The sequence below is a fragment of the Convolutriloba macropyga genome, chromosome 14 (genome assembly GCF_964194025.1).
Source record: "Convolutriloba macropyga chromosome 14, txConMacr16.3, whole genome shotgun sequence".
Classification (NCBI taxonomy): Eukaryota; Metazoa; Xenacoelomorpha; order Acoela; family Convolutidae; genus Convolutriloba; species Convolutriloba macropyga.
Genome location: NC_134481.1, coordinates 7,615,496 through 7,642,128, shown reverse-complemented (window position 1 = coordinate 7,642,128; position 26,633 = coordinate 7,615,496). Strand labels below are relative to the sequence as shown.

At 37.4% G+C, this 26,633-nt stretch overlaps 1 protein-coding gene across 2 annotated transcripts in view; it reads right to left on the bottom strand.

Moving 5' to 3' along the window:
- Positions 1-25,560, bottom strand: part of LOC142353125 (hypodermin-A-like) — a 30,525-nt gene extending 4,965 nt beyond the window's left edge. Inside the window, exons 1-7 of one of the 2 annotated variants that reach the window (XM_075405334.1) lie at positions 25,350-25,560; positions 24,923-24,973; positions 22,576-22,735; positions 22,076-22,287; positions 19,350-19,451; positions 16,578-16,734; positions 4,794-4,955 (exon numbers count right to left, since the gene is read on the bottom strand). In XM_075405334.1, the coding sequence (XP_075261449.1) occupies positions 4,794-4,955; positions 16,578-16,734; positions 19,350-19,451; positions 22,076-22,287; positions 22,576-22,735; positions 24,923-24,973; positions 25,350-25,403 (898 nt within the window). In that variant the 5' untranslated portion in view covers positions 25,404-25,560. Of the gene's footprint in view, positions 1-4,793; positions 5,065-16,577; positions 16,735-19,349; positions 19,452-22,075; positions 22,288-22,575; positions 22,736-24,922; positions 24,974-25,349 lie in introns of those variants that run through there. The other variant, XM_075405335.1, reaches the window with a different exon arrangement.
- Between the last annotated feature and the right edge of the window lie 1,073 nt (positions 25,561-26,633).

Sequence of the window (26,633 nt, the reverse complement as noted above, 5' to 3'; positions counted from 1 at the left end):
CTGACTTCGACACCGGTTTTTCTCAAAAATAGTAAATTAATTTGATTTTTGTCATGTTTGACGTTCTTTTTGTAGACGCAAGATTTTTTTGGATAATTGCAGTTCTGAAAGAATTCCTTTGGATGAATAAACGACTATAATTAAATACTTCTTTTTGTAATTAATGTTTTTCATGACTGGATATAATTTTGTTTCGAAAAAAAAATCAAAATTATTACATACTTTTGCCCTGTTCTCTTTTTTGTCTACTTGTTACCTAGTCCACTAAAAATGGCCAAATACTACTTTATTTGTGTTTGAAGAAGGCGCAAACGAATATATTTTGAGGGCCGAAATATGGCTTGACGGTTTTGACAACGTTTTCTGGCAAGTTTCAATTGAATTTTTGTTTTTTGTTGTTCTTTTTAGCCGCTTGAAATGAATAAGGAGAGGTCCTAATGCCCTTCTATAGAAGCGTTGGCAATCGTAAACCTTTGTGATATTTTATTTGATATCTAATGGTTTAATTACTTTGAAATTAATTGTTTTTAAAAAATTAAGCGAATTCTTTAACTGTACCTTTTTTTGTTCTTTTTTGTCTAATTGTTACCAAACCTTTTTATGGACTGGTCCATATCTTTTCTGGTGATTTATAAGTTATTTTGTTTAGTTTAAGGTTCATCCGACGGTATGTTGACTTTGCTAATAATTTTTGTTTTTTAAAACGGACAAAAAGTTTTTGATGTAATTAATGTTTGTTTCTGTTGTTGTTGTTGTTGTTGTTGTTGTTGTTGTTGTTGTTGTTGTTGTTGTTGTTGTTGTTGTTGTTGTTGTTGTTGTTGTTGTTGTTGTTGTTGTTGTTGTTGTTGTTGTTGTTGTTGTTGTTGTTGTTGTTGTTGTTGTTGTTGTTGTTGTTGTTGTTGTTGTTGTTGTTGTTGTTGTTGTTGTTGTTGTTGTTGTTGTTGTTGTTGTTGTTGTTGTTGTTGTTGTTGTTGTTGTTGTTGTTGTTGTTGTTGTTGTTGTTGTTGTTGTTGTTGTTGTTGTTGTTGTTGTTTGATTTTGCTGTTCATCTTGACTCGCTTTTTTAATATTGGCATATCACAGCAATTTAATGCTTCAATTTTTACTCCACTGAGTTATTTGCTTTGGACGCTATCTTATCGTTTTTACACAATTTTTTTGAAAAATAATTGGGCTTTTTCGGGTTTTTTGGTATTCCCAAAAAATAATTTTTGGGTTCTCTATCTGTTCCTTATTTGGTAGACAATTATGTCAAAATTGTCGATTGGCGGGGTCGGAACCTTAGGTGCCATCTCACATTGCTGAGCCGCCTTGTTCATGGTAAAGTCGTTTAGGGCATTAAGTAAGTCAGTCATGATAAAAAACTTGGTTATCGCACAGTTCAACTAAAGGCTTACCGTCAAATTGTTTAGGAAATGAAGTTAAGCACTTTGAAATTGCAAGAAATCAAAGAAAAAGTGGCAGGAAGAAATTTATTAAAAAGTTCTTTAAGTTTGTGGCGTGAAAATGAAAAACTAAACAGATAGACGACAAAACAAAAACGGAAAACTCAATATTGTTTTGCGCTGCTTACAGCTTGTCAGCTAAAATATTTTCTTTTAAACGAAACCAAAAACGCGCCCTGTGTGAATATGGAACAATACAAAATATTTAAGAGATGTTATCAGAGAATGTTAAAAATTATCAACAGCAAGGAGGATCGGTAATGCGCGTTAGCACATAATATTCCGACCGCACTCATTCACGTTTTTATTTAAATGTCTTCCAAATGACGAAGAGATAGATAGTTTTCCAAAAATTTACATTAATTCAACAATAAACTAAGTGAAAAATTAGTGCTGGCTTAGACGGACCATGCTATTTTTCATTTATGAGAGTACTTGACAAGACAAAAATATAAATCAAACAATAGAACACAATAATTAAACAAAACTCGATGTATATAATTAACAATATTAACAAAAGAAAATGGATTTATGTAAAAACTGTACTAAACAAAACAACCTCTACTTCATAAGACAAGCTATGATGCCTGTCATTAATCAGACTCAGTAATAGATTAACAAAGAAAAGCAAAAAAGGTAAATTTAAAATATACTTTCCTCTTTTCGAAATAAACAGTTTCACATCAATTGAAATCAATACGTATCAACAAAGTTCATTAAGAGCGTTAGTTTATACCAGCGGGGAAGCTGATGAGATGACCTGTCATTATCCGTTATCTATCAGACGACCACAAAAAGAACGGCAAAAACAAAAATGGAATACGGTTAAAACCAAAAAACTCTTAATGGATAACACTAAATGTTTTCAATTGCACATTTTTCGAAACTCAATTTTCAACCAGTTGGTGTGATGATGTAGCGAGGAAAGGAACAAGAGGAACACAAAAATTAAAATTTTACTGCCAAATCCAAGAAGCAATTAGTTGAAAAAACTGTTATGAAGATTAGATCCTGGTTCAATAAAACGTGGATTGGACCGGTCATCGAAATTGAGAGGCCGGACTGGAGTAGTCCAGACTGGACAAAACAAATAAGTAGAGATAAGATGAAATTGAGAAAGCTCAAAAGCGATTGATTTTTTAAAACAAAAAGTTTCAAAGATTTAAACAAACTACAGGCCTTCAAATTAAAGCAAAACAGATTAATTGGCAAGTGCTCTGGAAGAACGTGGTGCTTGTTATAGTGAGACTGAATCATAAGTCACAAAAAAACAAACCTTACTGACAGAACTCAAAATTTCACAAACAATCAACCGAAACCACAGTATTGAAGCCATTAAAACTATAAAAAAATTAAAACCAAAAAACTTCAAACTTACAAACAGTATTTGAATTTTTTGCTTGGGTCCCTTCTGTTTCGAAATGGATCTTCTTTGAACATGCTCTTCGTGAAAAAGACAATAAAAAGGACCACAAATTTTCACCAGTATTGAAAACAAACGAAATTTAAATGAAATTAACAGCTCTAAAGACGTCGTTCAAAACATAAAAGAGCTTCCAATTGGAGTATCACTAATGTGATAATTTTAAAAGGGAGCAGATTACAATTTCAAATGTAGGCAGATTTGCAAATTTCAAAAAATTTGATGATTTTTGTAGTAAGAAAGCCTGGAATCTCTTAGTTAAAAATAAAACCACTAGAGAGTTTTTTTATTAATTCACTTCGAATACGTTTTGAATCTGTATAAATTGAGACTAAGCTACTTGTGGACTGAAATAAGATTTAACAAATTGGCAAACTTGATAACTTTACTGACCTTTTCCCAAAACAATTATATTCAAAGTCCTAAGAAGCATTAAATAACAAGTGAAAGCATTACTTTGGTTCAGGTATATCTGTCATAGAATTCAATTGAAACTTTGATGAGTAATATGAAACCATGAGACTGAAACAAGAATGACAAATGAAAGCAAAACAAAAGAAGTCAATTAAAGTTTGCAAAAACATATTGTCATAGCCATTATAACTAGGAGCTTTTCTCTGAAGGCATAACTTTTTCTCATTTGGCCTCTTTATGTTGTAAAATGGTTCTTTTGTTAAAAGGGCTTGGATTTGAAAACATTAGTGTCAGTAATCAACATAAAAAATGCGAATATTTTGAAAACTGACCGCGCCCCAATTTAATCCGAATAACTTTTGATGTAAGAATCCAAGATCAGTGCAAATATCGCCTAGATTTTCTGTGCCTGCAACAAAAACAATTATCTTTTCCTTTCGTTTACAACAAAAGATCCTTTATTAAGTGAAATGTTTCATTAAACCAAAATTAAATGCATTCTTTTTTAATACTTTTTGAGCTATTTTTAAAAATTGGCAAAATTTTAAATCAAGAAGACTCCTATAGGAAAATAAAAGAAAACTAGTTTTTTTTTGGAGTTTTTCCAAGACTGGAGTCTTTCCGAAATCTGTTAAAATTCGTATTTGGAGCCATTTTTGTTCGAAAATTCTGAAATTCTAGAAACTTAGCGAAAATGTTATTCAAAAGACTCAGATGAAACCAATGGAGAAGCCTCATCTATCCTTAAAAATGAAACCAATATCCTTTTTTTAAACAATTTTAACAAATTTTAAGAAAACTGATAAAAATTTGGTTGAAAAATACGGAAAATGTGAATAAAAACGACGGAATACCGTCTATTATTCACAAATTTTTAGACCTAAATTGACTGAACGAAAAACCCGTTTGAGTATATAGTTCCTCAGTTCCTCCCTCCACAAGTGGGTCGGAACAAAAAGGATGTCGGTAAATGGTCCTAGTTTTTTAAAATGGATTTCGTAATAGGGTAAACAAAATGTTTGGTATTTTTTGCTTTTTTACAAGCGACAAAAGTTTTCAAATGTCCAATTTTTTGCTTTGTTATCAGCAAGACAAACCACCCCCCCCCCCACCGAGGTTCCTGTCAGCTTTTCATACTACTGCCGTTGGAAACAAGTAACTCAGCTATTAAATGTATTTACCCCAAACATTCAACAATATTTAGCTTGTATTAATCGTACTAAATAGTACAAAATGATCCTGTACAAAATAGTACAAAAGTCTTTAATACTAAAATTTACAAGTTCTTGAGTTTATAAAATCAGATATTGCACTTCCAAGTTTTTAAAAGATATCTATTCCTCTTCTAATGAATCATCTAATTAAGATCTTTTAACATAATAACTAACATACCGCGGGCGGAGTTTTGATCGCGTGGAGCTGATAAGATAATGCACGATAATTTTTTTTTTTGATAACACCTGTTAGATATTCTTAAACAACAAAAATTTCGAATTCAATGGGGGACTAACGCGACATTGTTATTGGCGATGATCCATAAGATTTTGGCTTCAAGTTGTCATCCCTCAAAATAAACCAACGAACTTCTGGATCAGCCACGTGAACATAAGTGCCTGGAGCCATTCCACACTTTTTAGGACCCTTCGATACTATTCCACAGAAGAGTTTATGCTCTGAAAAAAAACTTTCAGACTTCGTAGTTTCTTTGCTTTTTCCACCCAGATTAGGACACCGAGCCCAATTGACTGTCATGGGACCCTCGGTTGCATATGTGATCCGGCCCTCAAAATGAAATAATTAAGAGTGTGTTTGAATGAAAAACACAAACGGCACACTTTAATTTGATCAGAGTCAATTTTGAGCAAAAGTGGGTGAAATCAGGGTCATTTTTTGCTTCGAATTTTTGTTTCTTACTTTTTGTAGTTGTCTAATTAAGCGATCTTGGCTCGACAATAGCCAAAAAATCAGACACGTCCTAATCAGAGTCCCGTTTGGGGCATGATGGGTCTGATATGCCCAGAACTAAAATATTCAACCCCTAACAAGTGCCTGTCACCGATATGACTTCTTTTGTCGAAAACGAACGGAAGTGACTTTCGACAAGAGCCTCAGAACACAAAACACAATCATACAAAACACTCGCAATCAAAGGAAACTAATGTATTTAATCTAAATCAGAATAACAAACAACATGTTTTATTAGCACATTCGAACGATAACCCCCACCCAAATTAAGTTGTTTTTGATAACATATTTTGACTCCCAGCCACATCAGGCAACGAATTCAACCCCTGAAAAAGATAAGTATTGCTCTAAAAAATTGATTAAAATGGAAAACAATTGATCTGCACCATGAACTTTTTTGATGTTTCAGTATCTAAACATCTAGAAATTTTACAAGAACAGTCCAAATGTAACAGCAAGAGGGTTCGCAAAACATCACAAGAGACTGAAAGCAGATTCAAAAGATCAAAAGACAGTCCTTAAAAATTTATCTGATTATTTACCCGCGCGCTCTGTTTATGGTTTTTGGGGTTTTACCCGCCCAAATTCCCCAGGTTGGGTGCCTTCCAAACCCCCGCTCTTTCTTTGCTTTCAGTTTTTGGGGTTTTATGCGCCCCAAATTCCCCGGTTGGTTGCCTTTCCATCCCCTGCGTTTTCTTTGCTTTTGGTTTTTGGGGTTTTAGCCGCCCGAAATTCCCCCCGGTTGGTTGCCTTCCCGACGCCCTGCGCTTTCTTTGCTTTTGGTTTTTGGGGTTTTACCCGCCCCAAATCCCCTCAGGTTAGTTGCCTTCTCAAACCCCCCGCGCTTTCTTTGCCTCTTGGTTTTGGGGTTTTACCCACCCCAAACCACCCCCCCCCCCCAGGTTGGTTGCCTTCCCATCCTCCCGCTCTTTCTTTGCTTTCCAATTTTGGGGTTTTTATCCGTCCTAAACTCCCCGGTCTTCCAAACCACTCACGCTATCTTTGCTTTTCGTCACTTTTGAGTACCTTACAAACCTCAAATTCCCCAGCTTGATTACACTCTCAACCTTTCTGCATTTCACTAATAGGTGTGGATTTTTTGGTAAAAGCTGTTACAGGTAGGTTGCAAGTATCCAGCAACAGAACTACCGGTCATTAAAACGTAGGTATAACTAGGTATAAGTAGGTATAAGCAGGTATAGGTAGGCATAAGTAGGTATAAGTAGGTATAAGCAGGTATAGGTAGGTATAAGTAGGTATAGGTAGGTAAGTAGGTATATGTCGCAGCAGGTAGGTAGAAGGTATTAGGTAGGTGAAATTTGGGAACTTGTAGGTAGGTAAGTTTTGTATAAGTTTGCAGGTAGGTAGCAAGTGTTAATTAGTTGGATTATTAACCATCCGTAATTAGATTAACTGTGTATAAGTTTCTAGCAGATAGGTAACAGGTAACAGGTAGGCATTTAACAGGTAGGTAACTGGTATATGTAGAAACACCTATATAGCTCTGTTATTTAGCCCTTCAAAACTATTTGTACCAGATAAATGTCAAGCAGTTGGTAATTCAAAGTTAAATTTGGTGTTGCTTATCTGGTGGGAGTTACATAAACCAAAAACAAAAAACTTTTCTCCAGCAAGGTAAAGAAAACAGTCTACGTTTTAGTCATGGTAGATACTCGGTCAACCGCTTACTCCGAGAGCGACCAGAGGGAAACAACTATCTTGGAAAAACTTTACCAATGTTCCAGTGCTCCAACAGAGAGCCTCTCTGAAAAAAAATCAGAAACACTTCGAGAACAGAAGATGCCTGAATCCTCCAAAATGATGATAACGGACGATATACATTTTCACCTGGACTACCTACACTCCTCAATAGATGAATCAGAAGATGTTGACATACTACAGGAAACAGTTGAAGAGATAAAAGAGAAGCAGCGAAAATTTGAAACAGTAGTGTCTCAATTAATAATTCTGATCGATCCATCAGAACAGAGCCATTGTTCTCGCGAACATAGTCGCCTTAAGATAGAAGTTAAAAAGTGTATCGATAATTTCAAAAAATACGTCAGAGGGAAGTCACAGACAAATATTGGAGAGGACTTTAGTCTCAGTGTTGGTGCCACCAAAAGACCTAATTGTCCGCCGGACAGCTCTAATTTTCATTTTTCTAACCCAGTTCGACCTGGTCTTGATATCAGCAATCGGGAGCAATATGCAGTCAGTTCATCAGCGCCCGCTGTGAACAACAATGTCAGTTTTTCTGCACCCAGCAGCTTAATACTTGATTCTAACGCCGCTCCATCTTCATTGCTTAACACCCAATCCTTAATTGGCCCACTCCTCAGAGTATTTTCCCTGAAACGCAACAAATAATAACTTCAATCATCGAGGACTTCTAAACCCGGAAAGCTCAAATCATTGTTCAGCCAGCTCAATGTCAGTATGCTTTCAAAATTCTGTCCCGAAACTGCACGCAGAAACGTTCAACGGTGATCCAATGAAGTGGATAAAATGGTATAGCATTTTCAAAGCAACTATCGACCAATCACCCATCGTTAGCCCCGTCGTTAGCTGAAAAAATGATCCATTTGCAACCACTGCTCACATGGGAAGCTAAAGCACTAGTTGATTGCTACGGTTGCCACAATGATTTATACGCAGCAGCTCTATCCAGACTGCAAGAACATTTTGGCAATTCAAAGAGGATTGTCAATGTTTTTCTTGACAAATTATCAAACTTTAGAAACCCAAACATATCAAATCCGGAAAGTTATACACAGTACTCCTCGTTTCTTCTAACGCTTGTCGACACATTTCAACAACTCGGTTTTATTCATGATCTTCACTCCACCATCAACATGAACATAGCTTTAACAAAATTACCAAATCCAGTCAGACTCGAATGGAACCGTTACGTCCTGGAAAAACTATCACACAGCCATCTTAAAACGCGCTTGCTGATTGGTTCCTAGACTATGCAAAAGCATGTCGAGATTTACCAACCAACTCCAACTTCCAACCTTCTCAAAATATTGGTGTTCATAAAATGGCTTGGAAAACGTCGCACTCTACTAGAAATAATGATTATCCGAATCCAAAGCATCAATTCCTGAGTAACAGGGAACAGATGCAATTTCAGTCTAAGACGAAAGAAAGCGTTAATTGTCCGAACAATGACAACTGTAAATACCTCTACAAATGCGCACATTTTCAAGCACTGAGTCCCTTGAAAAGGAAAGATCATGTAATGAAGCAAAAGCTTTTTTTCAATTGTTTTGGACATCATCATGTAGATCAATGCAATTCAAAAAATGTGTGTCGCTCAAAAGGCTGCGGCAAAAGACATAACACACTCCTGCATGATAGTTTTATGAACAAAAACAACTCAAACGTTAAAGCAGTGCAATTTGTTGGAACAGGCCAGGTAGCTTTTGAGGCAGTTCAACTGGTATATGGAAATCAGTCTGTGAAAACATACGCATATCTAGACAACGGTAGCTGTCAAAGTCTCCTTCTGAAATCAACCGCAAAAAGAACTTGGTCTTAACCTCGAAAAAACAGGTAAATTGCCAATAAGTGGTTATCACACGACTAAGGAAATTGATTGCTCTAAAGTTTGCTTTGACATAAAGCCAATAGATAGCTCAATCGAGCCTGTCAGACCTAATGTTGTTATGGCAGTACCAGATTTGAACATGTCCGCATTAAATGTAGCTCAACTAAACGCTTTGTGCAAAAATTATGATCATCTCCGTCATATAAATTTTCCTGTACTTGAACGGAACAATGTCTCAATCATTATAGGCATTGACAACATAGATTTGATTCACTATAAGAAAATTGTAAAAGATTCAAAAAATGGCCCCATGGGGGCGTTGAAACTCCATTAGGCTGGACGTGCGCCGGAAAAACGAATTTAGTTTTCAATGAGTCTACACCTGTACAGTATACTCAGGTGCAAAACTGCCCTAATATGGACGACGCTCTTTTCAAATTGGTCCAATATTGGATGAAAGTGGAAAATTTGGGCATTGCATCGCCCCGAAAAGCTTTGTCAGAAAACCATAAAAGAGCGATTGAAATTTTAGAGTCCACGACCAAGATCGTTGATGGTCATTATCAGATAGGTCTCCTCTGGAAGCAAGGTGCAGTTCTTCCCAACAACAGGTGGCTAGCATTAAAACAACTTGATCAATTAGATCAAAATCTTTCAAAAATCCCCTACTAAAAGAAAACTACCAGGCTACTCTGGACGCAGACTTGGAAAAAGGATACGTTGTTAAAGTTCAAGAATCCGAATCTCTAATAGATAATGTCTCCTTTTTGCCTCATCACCCAGTGACCAAAGAAAATAAACATGGTAAGGTTCGTAGAGTTGCAAATGCCTCCAGCATTTTTCAGGGTCAGTCACTCAACTTTAATTTACTGAAAGGGCCACATATACTCAGCAACTTAACCGGTGTCATTATGAGGTTTCGTGAGAATCGAATTGCGCTGTGCGCAGACATAGAACAAATGTTCATGCAAGTGAAAGTTGACCCTAAAGACCGACCCTACTTACGCTTCCTCTGGAAGAACAATGGACACATAGAAACTTATGAATACACCAGTCATATAATTGGTGCAACAGATTCATCCTGCATAGCATCCTACGCGCTCAGAAGATCTGCTCAGGACAATGCAAAAACTTATCCAATTGTTCAAAAGGTTATAGAGCGGAATATTTACATGGATGATTTGTATGTTGCCGTATCGAGCCCAAATGAAGCTACAAAAATTGTCCATGAGACTCGCAAGGTTCTTGCTACTGTTGGCTTCAATCTGACGAAGTGGATATCAAATAGTCAACGAGTTCTTGACCTGCTGAATCTGGACATCCGATTTAATCCAGAAACATCCGCACCACAAAGTCAAAAGGTTCTTGGTCTGCCCTGGTTTCCAGAAGCAGATACATTTGTTATAGAGCGAAAATTGTTCCATAAGATCAAACTCGACAAAAAACGAGTGAGCGCAAATTACTTCGCTTTGTTGCTTCCATCTTTGATCCCTTAGGAATTATCGCCCTCTTTACAATAAGATTCCGCAAAGTTCTCCAAGCAGCATGGAACCACGGTCCAAAATGGGACAAGCCATTACAGCTCGATGAGAACTCTGATTTCGAGAATCTGAAAAAGGAACTTTCGTCTTTTCAGGATGTACATCTTCCTCGCAAATTGTTAAACGAGATACCGATTTCATCGACTGAACTACACTCGTTCACAGAGGCATCCGAATTAGCATTATCAGCAGTCAGTTATTTACGAATTGATTACATTGACAAATCCGTCTCAGTCGCATTTGTGATTGGTAAACCAAGAGTTGCGCCAAAAAACGGATGACGATTCCTAATTTGGAACTACAGGCTGACGTATATGGTGCTCAACTAGCTCAATTTGTCAAAGATGAGATGAATATTGAAATCCAAAAACAATTTTTTTAGTCTGATAGTACAACCGTTTTGTATTGGCTACGGACACTCGAGATTCGTCATCGGATCTTTATTGCTAGCAGATCTTTATAGCCAAAATTTTAGACGTTTCCTCTGCCCAAGATTGATTCTACATTTCGTCTACCAGAAATCCCGCTGACGATGGTACCGGAGGCTACAACGTTCACCAGATGAATGTCAACTCACGTTGGCTATTAGACCCATCCTTTATGTATCAAAATAAAAACACTTGGCCGAAACAAGATTTACTTTCTGCTCAACATGTTAAAATTATAATGGCAGATCCAATAAAAGAACTAAAATGCCAAATTGACGTGTCGCGTTTCAGCAACTGGAATCGTCTACTTAGAATTGCAGCGCTTTGCTTTTTGTTTGCCGATAAATGCAGAAAAAAGAAATCCATTTTGTCACTAGCACATTATACAAAAGCTTACAATTATTTGATAAAAAGTGCCCAACATCAAAATTTTAAATCGGAAATTTCGAACTTAAGAAAAAATACTGCAGTATCATCAACCAGTAGAATTGTCTCCTTATCACCATTCGTCGATCATAACCAGCACTTGCGTGCTCGAGGACGATTGTCTAAAGCATTGAGACTAGAAACTGCGCGCTTCCCGCTGATCCTAGATGGAAACAATCAGAGTGTTAGACTAATGATAAAACATATTCAACAGACAAACATGCATTGAGGCACAGAACAAGCTAGAAGCTTATTAATGGAACTCTATTGGATTCTTAGGTGCAGGGCCGTAGTCAAACAAACAGTTAGACAATGTATTCCATGCAGACGTATGATCCAAGAAGTAGCTGCCCCCCAAATGGCTGACCTCCCAGAGTTCAGATTACCAAGAGAAAACCATCACGTTTTTCAAACCACGGGCTTAGACTTCGTAGGACACTTTCCAGTTAAAGAACATGGTAGAAACAGGCCTAGATACATACTCCTCTTCAGTAGTAGTGCGCGCTTAGTAGTACGCGCTGTCCATCTGGAAGTTGCCGTTGACTTGACAACAGATTCAACAATCATTTGCATCCGTCGCTTCATTAGCCGTAGAGGAAAACCAAAAAGGTTCTTTTCCGATTGTGGAAAATCTTTTGTTGGATCAAATAACTCTTTGCAATCCAGTATTGCAAACCTTAGAGATTGCCACGACTTTGCAAGTCATTTGCATCTGATGCAGGTGCAAATTAAGTGGGTGTTTAACCCTCCTGCGGTTCTGCACTTCGATGGGAGTTTGGAACGCCTAGTGCAGATATTTAAGTAATTTCTGTACAAAGTAATTGGGTCTAGAACCCTTTCAGGCGATACTTTGTGGACACTGGTAGGTGAAATTGAATCCAATATGAATTCTAGACCTCAAACGAATGTTCCGAGTGAAATCAACGATCCCCTGCCTCTCATTCCCTACCATTCTCTACTCGGAAGAGCGTCAGTTAACTACCCTCCTGGTCTTTTAGAAACGCAAAAAGTCTCCGTGTCCAAGTCGTGGAAAACTGCTCAAGAACTAGCATCGCACTTTTGGAACAGATTTCTTCGCGAATACATCCCTAATCAACAGACAAGGTCGAAGTGGAACAAAACTTCTGAAAACCTCAATGTAAATGATTTGGTTTGGCTACTTGAAGACTTCACGCCACTAGGTCTCTGGCTTCTTGCAAAAGTTATAGAAATTTACCCCGGTTTAGATGGTGTAGTACGCTCCGTGAAACTGAGAACTCCACATGGTGAGAAAGTAAGACCAGTCATCAAGCTAAGCAAAGTCTTAATAAACCAATGAAATATATTTGTGTTCTCGTTCTCACGAGCAGACATATACTTTATTCTTCAATAAGAAAAGGAATATAATTGTAAGTCAAGTCGTCTCTAAAAGTTGATGCAAGCAGTTTCGTCATTGCCAAGTTTCACCTCAAATGTCTAAGTTTTGCAATCTATAGTCAAGCACCGCTACATTATTTCGAGCCCTTTTTCGCGCCAATATATTTTTGGGATATTCTTTTGCTCTTTTTTGTTTGTCCCCTTTTCAGTCCCCCATACTTTAGTTCCTCCCAAACTTCCTTTTCCGATTATTATATTTGCGATTGATTATCTTTTATCTTTTATCTTGCTGATTTTACGCCGATATCATACAGTACAGCAACAGATCGTAATCCTACAATTGGGGCCGAGGATGTCACCGACATGACTTCTTTTGTCGAAAACGAACGGAAGTGACTTTCGACAAGAGCCTCAGAACACAAAACACAATCATACAAAACACTCGCAAACAAAGGAAACTAATGTATTTAATCTAAATCAAAATAACAAACAACATGTTTTATTAGCACATTCGAACGATAACCCCCACCCAAATTAAGTTGTTTTTGATAACAGTGCCGGTCCCTTTTCAGAAAACGTCTGAACTTCTATGGGTAAAAAGTTTTCGTAAAAATTGCTGCATTTCAACTATTGTGCATAATTTTATTACAATGGCCTACGAAAGAACGCATAGTCGTGTTCTGTTTGCAAGACCCATTTTCAGTTAAACTAAAATCCTTTTTGCGAACAAAAACTTTTTTAAAAAATTTTATCCTCACGTGAGCTCTAATCATCGTGGTTGACGCTATTAAAGTCACACGATTTCTTCAAAAGGGTCACGAACGGTACTTGGTCTCATCAGAGATGATATTGGCCATAACTGATTGAACAGAGTGCAATAATATCTGTTCAGAAGTGGATATTGACCGCTCAGTCTATTGAGAGACATCTAATCAATACATAAAGCAACTAACTAATAGTTTATTATGGGTGCCAAAAGTTCGAACCAATAGGGTTTTGAACCCGCGACCATTCGGCTATCAAGTTCTTGTGATCTTCCAATCGCTTTTGTTTTAGCGACGTTAGTTTGTCCGACGTTGCTTTAGTTTCTGAATAACTACCATTCGGCTATCAAGTTCTTGTGATCTTCCAATCGCTTTTGTTTTAGCGACGTTAGTTTGTCCGACGTTGCTTTAGTTTCTGAATAAGAACAATCAATATAGGTCACGCAAAAATCAAGCAATCAAGCTTGAAGAGATCACGCCAAGTTGAAATTGAAAGCAAATTTTGCATAAAAAAGATGTAAATGTTTACAATAATGGCTCCAAACCTCTTTCAAGACCAATTGATCACTGTTATATTCAGTATCTGGAGCTGTGATCAAAACATAGCCGGGAGAAAGCCAAAAAACAGGCGCGATAGACGCTTGTGGACTTCCACGGAATTGAAACAACTAAAGAAATAAGATAGACAGATTGACCACCAGTCCTTTAATAGACCACTAGACTTTGTGGGTTAGATTCGGACTGTCATTTTTATGAGACACATAAGCTCTATAAGCAAAACCCACTAATCGAGCTTTTCCAAAAAAATTTATTCGAAATCAAAAACTCAAGACTCTAATAATCCAGATTTAGGGAGATAAGTGGATTATTAGAGTCTTGGATTATTAGAGTCTTGAGTTTTTGATTTCGAATAAATTTTTTTGGAAAAGCTCGATTAGTGGGTTTTGCTTATAGAGCTTATGTGTCTCATAAAAATGCGCATCTATGTTGGGCACTACTTAGATGCGCACTATTGATCTTTAGCTAGTATATGTTCATAAAGTTTAAAAATCATTAAGTGAGTTCAGAAATCAATTTTTTTGAGTGATGTAAGTCAAGCAAAAGCAGAAAAAATGACGTCACGCAAACCAATTTTAACTGGAAAGCAGTAGAAGTCACCGAAATTGAAAAAGTCAATGGTCGCAAAAATCATCGATGGAGACGTTGAAATAAAAAACATAACAGGACTAGTCCTGACGTACAATTCAAAGAATTTTCATTGATTAAACAAAAAACCCGCCCTAGAACGGACTATGAGAGAATTGGGAAAACCACCTCAGGGAGAACAAAAAACAACTAGTGAGAATTGTAAATTTGATTCCAACAACATTTAGGCCTAGAATAAACTCTGAATGGATTAGGAATGCCATTTAAAAAAATCTATCCATAAACATTGGAAAAAAAACAGCAAAAACCAAAGTGAAATTGCCGCATGTGAACAAAAAAACCACTAGCGAGAAAGCGAATTTTGTCCAAGTACCGTTTTTTGCACTCTACTCTAAAATTAAAGCGAAAACATTTCACGACGCAAAACCACTCGCTTTTTCGCTCCATTTCCTGTTTCGGCGTGACCAAAATCACTACTCCAATTTGACTTCAAAAATCATGAAAATTTGTGAATTCATGAATCTTTAAAAAAGACAGCGCCCCAATACAATTCAAATTCTTTGAGTTGTAAAAAACCACGATGTATCCAATAATAGCCGCTAAATGGCCGGAAACTGTTTCGGCTTTTTCAATTATTTAGAAATTTGAAGACTTTTGTCTGCATTAGGCGCAGAGTGAGATTTTCTCCAAAACTTTGCTTGATATTTTTTTAATTTTTGGCTTTCTATGGATAACATAGGTTCTTTCTAACATAATTAAAAATTTTCCAGCAGCGCACCCGAGCATCGATTATTGTATGAATGCAAACTTATGCGCAATAGTCTACACAAGTAGCAGTATTTTTTAGCGCATTTATAGCCTTGTGGGCCATGGCCATGCCTTAGCGGCTCTTAGGAATTGATGTGAAACAAGCTCTATCGAAAAAAAATATTGTGACTGAAGTTCAATGTTACCTAGGTCGAGGTGGCCAGACCGACGTAACCCCTGATCAGACGAGTTTCGAGCGCACACATGTTCCCGGTGCGCTCAAATTACATGGTCTGGAAAAGGCTTCGAGCGCACTTTTGTCTGGACAATGGTCTGGAACTTGCCTGATCAGAGGCCACTTTGTTCTGGGACGGTCGGATCGGAGGCAGTTTCAAGCGCACACTAATCTGATCAGAGGCCGATTCGAGCGCACACTAGTCTGACCAGAGACCAATTTGAGAGAATTTTTTTTTCAAGTTTTTTTGTTTTCATACTGACTTTTGTTGTCTCTGGTAAGAGTCAACAATAAAACAGCATTCTGATCAGAACTTCATCTAAAAATCTGATGGGTTTGATCAGAACCAAGGGGTCCAGCTGATAAAAATTGCCGGTCCCCTCAAGAAAAGATTTTGAAGCAAAGTAGATCAAGACGTTTTTATGCAAAGCTGTCTAAGTTCATTTATTCAGTTAAAAGCATAAATAAATGGCATACTCAGTAATTTTTTTGATCATTTTTTGATCATCATTTATTTTTATTAGCAATACTTTCAGGATTGGCTTTTGATTAGTTGAATATAATAAGATTGATAAAATAATAGATGAAATGAATATATTATAACGATATTGAGAGATTTGTTCATGTTCAAAATCATTCTCTGATCAGACTATTTCGAACGCACTTTAGTCTAAACAGAGGCAACTTCGAGCGCACTTTTGTCTGATCAGAGGTGATTTCGACCGCACTTTAGTCTGGGAATATATTTCGAGCGCACTCTAGTCTGGACAATGGTCTGGAACTCGTCTGGACAATGGTCTGGAACTTTTCTGATCAGGGGTCACTTCGGTCTGGAACTCGTCTGATCAGAGGCGGCTTTGAGCGCACTTCGAGCGCACAATGATCTTCGAGCGCATACTCGTCTGATCAGAGGTCACTTCGGTCTGGGACGGTCTGATCAGAGGTCCCACTTGTCTGGGACGGTCTGATCAGAGGCGATTTCGAGCGCGACCTCAACCTGGGAAAGTTGGGTCAACTTTCGCTGGGAATTAATACCGTTGGTTTTTCCGTGGTTGTTTATTTACTATTAGAAACAAACCGACTGCGGGAGCGATTTTCCGTTGGCGTTCATTTTCTAGACCCGTTTCAATGTACCTGTTTCGTTTTTAGTGTAAGTGCATTCTACGGGTCCGCCCGAGTCACCCGAACATGAGTCCTCGGGTTTGTTGTCTTTATTAATCCCTCCTGCACAAAACTGCCATAAATTCTGCGCGTCACATGAAGCCATTCCTTCCACTCGAATATCGGCGGACTAAACAGGAAAAAGTTTATGTATTAATCCTTAAAATTGAAGAAAATCTAATAATTCCCATTAAAGCCCTTAAATACCTAAAATTTAAAAGATTAAGAGTTCAAAATCTACATAATGCCATTGTTCTCTAATCTTTCAGAATTTTTATTTACTATAAAAGTCGCACTGTAAATTGTATGATACATTTTATTTACAATATGATACAATTGGAATAATTTCATTCAATCTGTTAAAAAAGCAATATTTCAGCTTGATTACCAACTCTTTTAAAAAAATTGTTGTTGTTGCATTCCGAAGTCATTATTTGAAAAGTAGCGTTTACTTTCGTATGTCAACTGGCGAAACCTGAAACACTGATTCACCGGGTTTATTATACAGACTTTAAATACGAAAACCCTGTTTTAAGGAACAGATCTGTTTAATTGCTCTTGAACGAAGTTCATAGCAATTATTGTAAGTGTTTTGGTCTTTTTTATGCAAATTTTTTGCTTTACCATTTTGCGTTTTTCTTCTAGAATATTCTTTGACTTCTCAAGTGACTTTTTCATGCTTTCGCTCTTCATTTTTGAGTGATCTCTATTGCTCTCACTCCGTATTAAAGCTTGTTGCTAAAATAAAAAAAAATTGCAGCATAAGAAAATTAAGGGCCTGATAGCCGAGTGGGCAGTGCTTTTGGGCAGGGAGCGGGAGGTCAATGGTTCGAATCACGTATTGGGAAACTGTTTTTGCACCCTTAGAGAAAGATTTATATAGGCTACAGCCCCTGAATTAAATTGCCTTGCCTGTCGTTCAAGAGCAATTTTTCTGACATTAGTTGGTTTATGTTTAGTATATTTTCTTTGTTTGGTACATTTTCCCTTTCTATAGTTTGTAAGTTTTTTTACAGCACTGCTCTTAGTTTTTTCAAAATCTTTTTCTGACTCAGTCGTGATAATTGATTAATTTAACAAAAAAAGAATATAATTTTTTTACCCTATCCATTTCTTTGCTTGATCATCTTAAAAAAAATTTTTTTCAAAAATTTTTCTGAGAAATCAGATTAAAATTAATACAAAAACTTTGCACATAGAAAAAATAAAAGTTGAGCCTCTTCGCTTTTTTTCCCGGAATTTTTTTTCTTAATCTACTATCTTTTTATGCTGACTGATAATTTCTAAGGATTGTTTTTGATATCTTCCAGTTTCTTTTTGTTGGTCAAGTTCTATTCTCATTAGTTTAATTTCTGCTTTTATCTCTTATTTCAATCTATTCGTTTTTTTGTTCGTTTTTCTTCTCAGTTGAATTACCGAAAATGGAAAATATAACTTGCAGATCCTTCTCGTTTTACATTTATAAGGTTTCTAGTAACTAGCGCTCCCAGTTCGGCTTTTTTTCCTTTTCTTTTACTTTCTAATTTCTTTTCTTTTTTCCACCTTTTCTCTTCACTTTTATTTTTTTGTTTTCTATCCCCTTTTAAACAACCGCTCTTTTCTGTCTGTTTTCAATTCATCGTTTATTTCCAAGTTTTTCCTTCAAATGAGACTCCAACAAATTTCTTTCTTCAAATCAGTATCCTTTCCTTATCATTTATGTTTTTTTAAATTCTGCTGGTTCAATTAGGCATTGTTTAGAATTGACCTGACAATGCTGTTAATGCAAATTCATAGTCTGCGAAACAATTTCTGTTACAGTTAAAAACTACAAATTGTTTTTCAAAAAAATTTCCTTTATACTAATCATACATCATCTACTTAATTGTGTTCTATCTTGCCTTCCTTATTTTTGTTTGCGCTCTTTCTTCTCTTCAATTCCTTGTTAAACTTATGCCTTTCGCCTGCAATTTTATTCTGCTTCCTTTAATTCTTTTTCTCTTTTCATTATTCTTTAATTTTCAAAACTTTTCTTCATTTTTGTTGTTGTTTTTGTTGGTACTTGTCACAATTTATCATTTTGCCTTCTTTTTTTCTTTCATTTTTCTCTGAAAGGGTGTCTTGAACATAACCGAATAACGTCGCCGGAATTGCTCTCAAACGATCGTCGGGCGGTTGATTTCTGAGGCGCAATGATCCTAGCAATAGGACGTGCATTGGAATGGGGCGAAGGGAGGGTCTCAGGGAGAGGGGGTGTCAAGGGTCGGGGGAATGGTTTGGGAGGGCTGAAAGAGCAGGGGGTCCAGTCCAAATAGCCAGTTGGAGGAGCGTGGACGGGAGAATTGGCTCGAGAGATTGAGTTGGGGAGGGTTGGGGACTAAGAACCGCCCTGCACACCATGACTTTATCTCTCCTCAAAACCATTTCGTGATGCGCATACTGCAATATTAGTGAGGCCTACGGCTCTAAGAGAGCTGCTCAGCTTTTTAATGCCCTCTGGGTTTTACCTGTTTATGCCATTTTTGAAGACGAAATGTTAATTGCGTCAGACGAAAAATCGGTCATGCGAAAAATGCCTGAAAAGACCAAAGAACTGATATAACTGTTATAAATTTCATTTTTGGGAGCAATTAAAGATCCTTTGTTGTCAATTATAAGCTTAACTTTGTGCAAAATGTCGTGTGTTCAGGGGGGGGGATAAATTAGTATTGTTCCCTAAAGATCGCGGGGAGGTGGAATAGGTCCGCTTTGAATTTAAAAAGGTACCTTCAAGTAGTCACTCGATCCATCGCCCTCTACAGATGTTCTTCCCCAGCCCACTACTGTCACTTTTTGACCAACTTCAGCCACCCAATTTTCAACAGGAACCTAAAAAAATAGTTTAAGTTTAAACTTCTGATTTTTTTATTGCAAAAAACAATTTCTTATATACAACTGTACAACGCCATTTACTCACGTGAGAACGTGACCAACAAAAACTTAATTAAGACCAGCAAAAAAAGGTAAGACAATTAGAAAATCGATGAATTTACTTTAATGATTTCGGATTTGTTTTTGAACAAAGAATGATCAGAACTTGTACTTAATTGCAGTCTGCTCAATGGCAATGAAAATAAACTCGCGTCGGGTGATTAACAAAAATTAGATTAAAGATCGCCCAGTTTGGGTATGAAGAAACACAATAAATCAAAGCTATTTAGGGTGATGTTCGAATTAAAGCCTATCGAAAGAAATCTAGTACGGCCAGTTAGATTCGAATAATAGTAAATCTAGAATAATCTAGTAATCTGTTTCTAATAGAAACAGAATAACATGAAAAGCTATTTTCCGTGATATAGCTGTTGCGCAAAAAGATTTTTTTCAAGAAACTATCAAGCATAAATTTATAGTATCGCGTGCCAGCTTGCTTTACTTCTCAATTTATAGTACCTTAATTAAAAAGAAAACTAAACTTGCCATCAGGACACGACATCAGGGCACTGCAACTCTAGTTCAACAACATTAGGCTCGCCTGCGCGGTAACAGCTAACTTTTATAATAAATTTGTCGCAACGCAACATAAATAAGGAGTTCACAAATACATTAAGGACATTTGAATTGTTATAAAATAAAAGTTTCTAAATCGTTGACTTAATCTCTTTTGCAGTTTTAGAAAAATTTAGAAGTGGAAATACAACATGAACCATAACAGGAAGTAATTCGTGTGATAAATGTTGAGAAATGAAACGATCAAGGGAAAAAGATATATTTGACAGTGTTCTCCAAAAGAAGCTCCAAGCTCCAAGTGAAAAAAATTAATCTTAATTACTCCAACTAAAACATTTAATGCCCTCGTTAAAGGATGGTCTTTCCAAGATCAGGATTATTTGTGATCAACAGTTCAACATGCACTAAGAAATGAAGTAAGCGTGACATCAGGGGCTGTGACAAAAAACATAAGAAAACATAGGCCAATACTAGCTCAGCACGGCTATCGCTAAGCTAATAATAACAGCTTGTAAAATTTATGAGCGCAGAACATTATGAGCGCTTCCGGTTAACCAAAGACAGAAAAAAGAGAAGATTATTATTAACTCATTTTCAGTAAAGAATGCAAGGTAACAATTTAATTGCGTGAGCTGTTTTTTTTTGAACTTCCTCAAATTTTATAACTTGTAAACGTAGCTTAATATCTTCAAACGAATTGTTCTAATACATATGATGTACTGCTGTCTTTGATTGTTGCAGCTACTTCAAGCTGAGGAAAGATATCCTGACGAGACTGGGTAGAGTGGACGCGATAATGGGCAGAGGAAAAAAAGGGCGGGAAGGAGCAAGCAGGGGAAGTGTCCAATTGCCTAGGGAAGGCGTAATGGATTGAGGACGACGTGTACAGGAGATCGGGTTCGGGATATGCATTAGTGGTCTAAAATTTCAAGATTTTCCCTTCTCCCAAATAAATCAAATCTGCTCAGCATATTGTCAATCGCATACTTAGTGACTAATCAGGTTCGTAGAGAACTGCTAAGTTAATGACCATGGGTTTAACTGTTTATTCGGATTTTTGAGACAAAAGTCATCCGAACTGAATGGTCTGACAAAACAACAGAATTACAAAAATTAGCTTTGAAAATGACCACCAGGTTTTATGTATTTGTTACATATTTCATCTGAGATCAGTTTACTAGCAAACCGGTGAGCAAACGGAGGTTGTCTTAATTAATTCAGCAAAAGAAAATTTGTCAAAAAAACATCAAAACGCACAAAAATGTATTAAACTGACCCCGGCTCTGATGAGACTGTCTTGTGTCGCGTACAGGGGGTAGCAGTACTTGTCTAACTTTGGTCGCGCACTGGTCGTGCCAGAACTACTTGGATTGCGATTGTCGGTACCTACTCGGGTCTTGACCTAAGTTCTTGGGTCGCGCACTGTTTTAGTCGTTGAATTAGCTGTGATCATCAATATATTGTTTTTATTGTTTTCAGAAAAACAGACGTAAAATACGTAATTGTTTTTTGAGTTCTTCAGTAGAAAGTATTTGCTGCAAACACAGTAAAATTTTCAGCTCAGAAGCAACTACCAAAACTTGGCCTTCAATCTTCGTCAATTAAAATTCGGAAGTGCTCTCCAAAAACAGTTGGATTGAGGCTTAATTATCTGTTCACTTTTTGGGGGAATTGCGGTTTTCCAAGTTGGACTACTTGGATCTGAACAGACTTCCCAGAGTCTGAAAGGGTTTCCGGTCAGACCGTACGGACTCCGTACCTGCTTTGTTTAGACTATCCAGATCATACTACGAAACTATCCAGATTCTAGTTCACGCTTTGATCAGGCTATCCAGACTCTGGGCGGAACCCTGATCAGTTTTTCAGACCCTACGTAGTCCAGCCGCAGACTCTGTGGAAGGGTAAAGATCCCCCCCCCCCCCCGTGTGCGGTCCTTAGTCGGTTTGATCCGAGCTTGAGTGGGTCGCTCACTTCATGGAAAGATCAACTCTAAAAGACATACGTACCACGTTTAGCCCAATTTTGTATTTGTTTGTGAACGGCTTATCCTTCCCGAAGTCCAAAAGGGCGACGTCGACTTCTTTGTTAGGGTGAAGCACTACATTATTTTGGTCAAAATTAAGCTTGTAGCTTCCTTTAGCTCCATTCTTCTTAGTAGTACCCATGGACAGATATCCCTTTTCAATCTTCTCGTCAAGACAATGACGCGCCGTTACGACTGAAACATAAATATGCGTTAACTCAATCTTTTCCGTTCATGCACTCATGCCCTCCTCCCCCCCCCCCCCCCCCAATGAATGTTAAGGTAACGTCTGCAAAAAATGAAAAGCTTAAAACTCCCATTTTTAGGTTCTCTAAAAAAAAGCAGAAGTCACGAAAACCGTCAGGAAGCGTATACAAAATTCGGGTCTATTCCCCATTATTTTTTGGGGGGGGGGGGGGGGGGGGGTGGGTGGGTTGCAGAAGAAGCACGTATGGGGTTGGTTACAAAATAGATATAACTAACCAATGCTGTCATTTGTGATTGATCCACCGCACAAGGATGATTCTCCTTTCTTTCGTTTCACTTTGTATATTCTTAGAGATACCATATAAGGGTAATCCTCAATTTTTGCCTTTCCTCCGCCAACTATTCGGTCTCCCGCTTTGATGGTCAATTTTAGACCCTTGAATGGGTAAAGTCTGTTTCGTATTACATGTATATATAATTCAAAGAATATATACAATTGTACATTTTGTATACATTTAATTGGATCTATTGTTTTGCAACCCCCCTCACTCAGTGTTTTTCACGCCCCTACGTACCAATGATGTGTAGTATACAGAACTTCACACTTTACTGTTTAAAACATGTCACCTGTATCTGGGAGCGTAAAAGTTAAATACCCACTATCTGGGTGGTGGGGTGGTGTGTGTGTGTTTGTGTGTGTTTGTTTGTGTGTGTGTGTGTGTGTGTGTGTGTGTGTGTGTGTGTGTGTGTGCGTGTGTGTGATGAATATAACTAAGTTACTTTTTTATATTACTTGTTTTATTGCTATATTTTAATTTTAATTTATTTTTTTAAATATCATATTTAATGATATCGGTTTCATCAAAATTAGTTCATTGCCACACAGGTCAAACTCCCAGACCCAAGCGAGCTCTGATCAGGCCGAGTTGGGTCGCACACAGGGGTCATCATGCGACCGAAAATATAGGGTCGGGAAAGTGCTACGGTCGCGTAAAAGTCTGGACAATGGTCGCACAAGGGTCTGATCAAAAACTCAAGTCTGGACATAGTCTGGACCATGATCAAAAAGGAGTCCGATGAGAGATGAAACTCTGATTATAATCTGTACAATGGTCGCATGGGAGTCTGATGAGAAATGAGAGTCTGATTATAGTCTGGATAATGGTCACGTTAGTCTGCACAATGGTCATACAAAAGTCTGATTAGAGATTGAAGTCTGACTATGGTCCGGATCATGGTCGCAAGTAAGTCTGATGAGAGAACAAAGTCTGCTTATAGTCTGAACAATGGTTGCACAATAGTCTGGACAACGTTCGCGTGAGATCTGATCAGAAACGCTGGGAAAATGGGAAATTCTCGGAAATTCTCGGGGTTTGCGATAAGTAGTTGAAGGTGGTAGGGACGTGGAGGGAGGGAAGGAGGGATAGTTGGGTGCGCGGGGAGGGGGCAGTTGGGTACGTAGGAGAAGGGGGGGCAGTTGGGTACGTAGGAGGAGGGGGTAGTTGGGTTTGGCGATAGGTTGGAGGGGGGGGGGAGGGTTGGTTGGGACGAGTGAGGTTTACTCGGGTACGTGGGGGGTACCCGCTACCGAAAGTTTACGCATAATTTTTGGTCGCACGAAAGCCGCAATAAAGTCGCATCACAAGTCTTGTTCGCATAAAAGTCGCACCAAATGACTCGGCCGCACGAAAGTCGCACTAAATATTGGTTGCACTTAAGTTTCGAAAAAGTTTTGATCGCGCATTTTGGTCTGGCACGGTCTGGGCAGAGATACAAGTCTGAAGATAGTCTAGCCAGAGCTCGCTTGGTCTGGGACCTTGACTTGGGCATTGTGATCCAAAGATTGCGCTCTTTGCAATAAATCCATATTGTCTGCAATATCTTCAAAACAAAGGAGTGAAAAGTACTGAAATGGCCGGCATATCGTTCACAATTTAGTGGAAAAACTACAGAGACATTTTTTTATTGAATAAGGAAATAGAACCAAATATCGTCAGAAACTATAAAAAGCATTTACTAAACTTAACAAGACAGGGTTTTCGTATCATTTTCATATCACGTATGAATGACATATTCTGTGGCTTTATATTTACAACTTTTAAAAAATGCAAATATACCTTATTTATAGCTCTTTGATCTTTGACATATGATTTTCATAATTAATAGCGTTAGGAACAAAACAAACTAAAAATTTTTAGACTGTTTGAACTCCAACTTACTGAATTTCTTAAAACCTGAAACACGCCCATTGGAGATAAAAATACAAAGTTTTTATTAAATCATTCTGAGTGGGTACACAATTGCATTATCTTTTGTCTGGCAAAAGCAGTTGATATTTATAAACATTTCTTGAGTTCATTTACAAGCTAATAAAATTTAAAAATAAGTTTCATATCAAAACAGAGAGCAATTGCAATTCAAAGGTATGCAAAAGATTCTTTCACAATTCTCGGATTCTCAAAAGTTGGAAAATTCTCAATTTATGTCAATTCATTAGGTTTTCAAAATTTCTCAGATAATTGCACTTTTAGAAAATTAAATTATAGTAATAAATTATTGACGTAATTCCTTTTAAAAACAATTGTACAAAAAATCTTAGCGTGTTAGAAACAGATTTAGTTACCCTTTTACTTCTGGTTTCCTCCTGCTGATCAGACGTTCCAGCAGCAGCAACTGGCAGTTTTCATAGCCCCTTTTCTTTTGATATGAATCATTGGATCTTAACCATTTCATAAAGAAACACTGGGGGAAGTTCGAATTGGAATAGATATAGTGAGTTATTAGGCAATAATGGAGAGCTAATGAAAATGTGCAAAGTAAGCAAATTGGGGTCTTTCCCATTATAGCCCCCCCCCCCAGCTTAGTGGTCAGATACCCTATAGCCCCCCCCAATCATGGTAAATATACCATAATGGGGGGGGCTATATTTTCATGGGGGGCTTTAATGGGAAAGACCCGCAAATTGATTTGCCCACTTTTTGGAACGGGGGAGGGGGGGGGGGGGGGGGGGCGAAACAGAATAGATCCCATGAGGCTATAATAAACTATCCGAGCGAGTTGATAACCCAACTGAGAAGCAGTAAATGAACAGTTAAAAGTAACATGTTCAAAGGTATTATCGAGTAAAATTGATTTGGTTACATATTTTTTCTTTTACAATCAATCTCTCAATTTTTTTCGGACCAAATTCAATGAAACAATTCTAGTCAAAGTGTGATATGCGATGAGACAACACTGGATAACTGAAGCAAGACAAATCAGAACTGTATAAAGCGGGAAAGTAACAGGCTAATGAAATTTGACTGAACCAAATTCAACTGCCCAATAAAACTATTAGGGCCTTCCCCAATATAGCCCCCCTCATTATGGTATATTTACTATGATTGGGGATGGGGGGCTGTAGGATATCTGACCACTAAGCTCGAGTGGCTATAATGGGAAAGACTCAACTATTAAACGATGCAGATCAACTGAAAACGGGCGCTAATAGAGCTATCTTGAGCGAACACAAGGTAGAAAAAAAAGATACGTTCCCACAGTGATTCCTAGAGTATGTTATGCATATCACAAACTAAGTCTAATTTTGTTTCCCTAAGTTTTGTGTCGTATATTAGGACACTAAGTTTAGGGCAAAAAAATGGTCTTTTACTTCTTTAGGTCAAAGTTAAGTGTTTCAAACTAAGCTTCCTGCTTTGAAGTTTTAGTGACAAATGAAGTCGTACCCAGGGGCCTCTAAATAGATTTGCAGCCATTGTCCTTCATATTTTCCGTTTATGCCACTAAGGTTAGTGCGTATATACTAGTTGCAATCCCCGAATGCATGGGCTAATTTTTTACAAAATGATTTACCATAATAGAACGTGTGCAGGGCCTGGATAACGCCTTGAAGGGGCAGATAAACAAGTTCAAAGAGAACAGCCAAATGTAAACAGTTCATAAAATAAGCTCGGCAATGCTTGTTAATTCAAAATAAATTGACCTATATAAAAGAATCATCGAGGAAAATAATCAAAACAACAGAATGTCTTACAAGACCGACCGGATTTTGAGAGCTTAAAACCAGTTGTTGTAATTTTTATCATAATAATCTAACCAACACGAATTGGTTGTGCAAATCTACTAAGGGTCAATTTTTTCAGTAATTGTGCTGGCTTAAAACCGCATAAAATTTTAAAGTCCAGACCTCAGTCTCTGAGCCTAATTGCTAAAGAGACATCGTAAATAGAATCTGTGAAATCGATTAGGCACAATTTAAAGGCAAGTGTTCGAATTTTTAAAAGACAGCCCGAAAAATTGCATATAATGACGATTGATATTGCTTTACAAGAAGCATT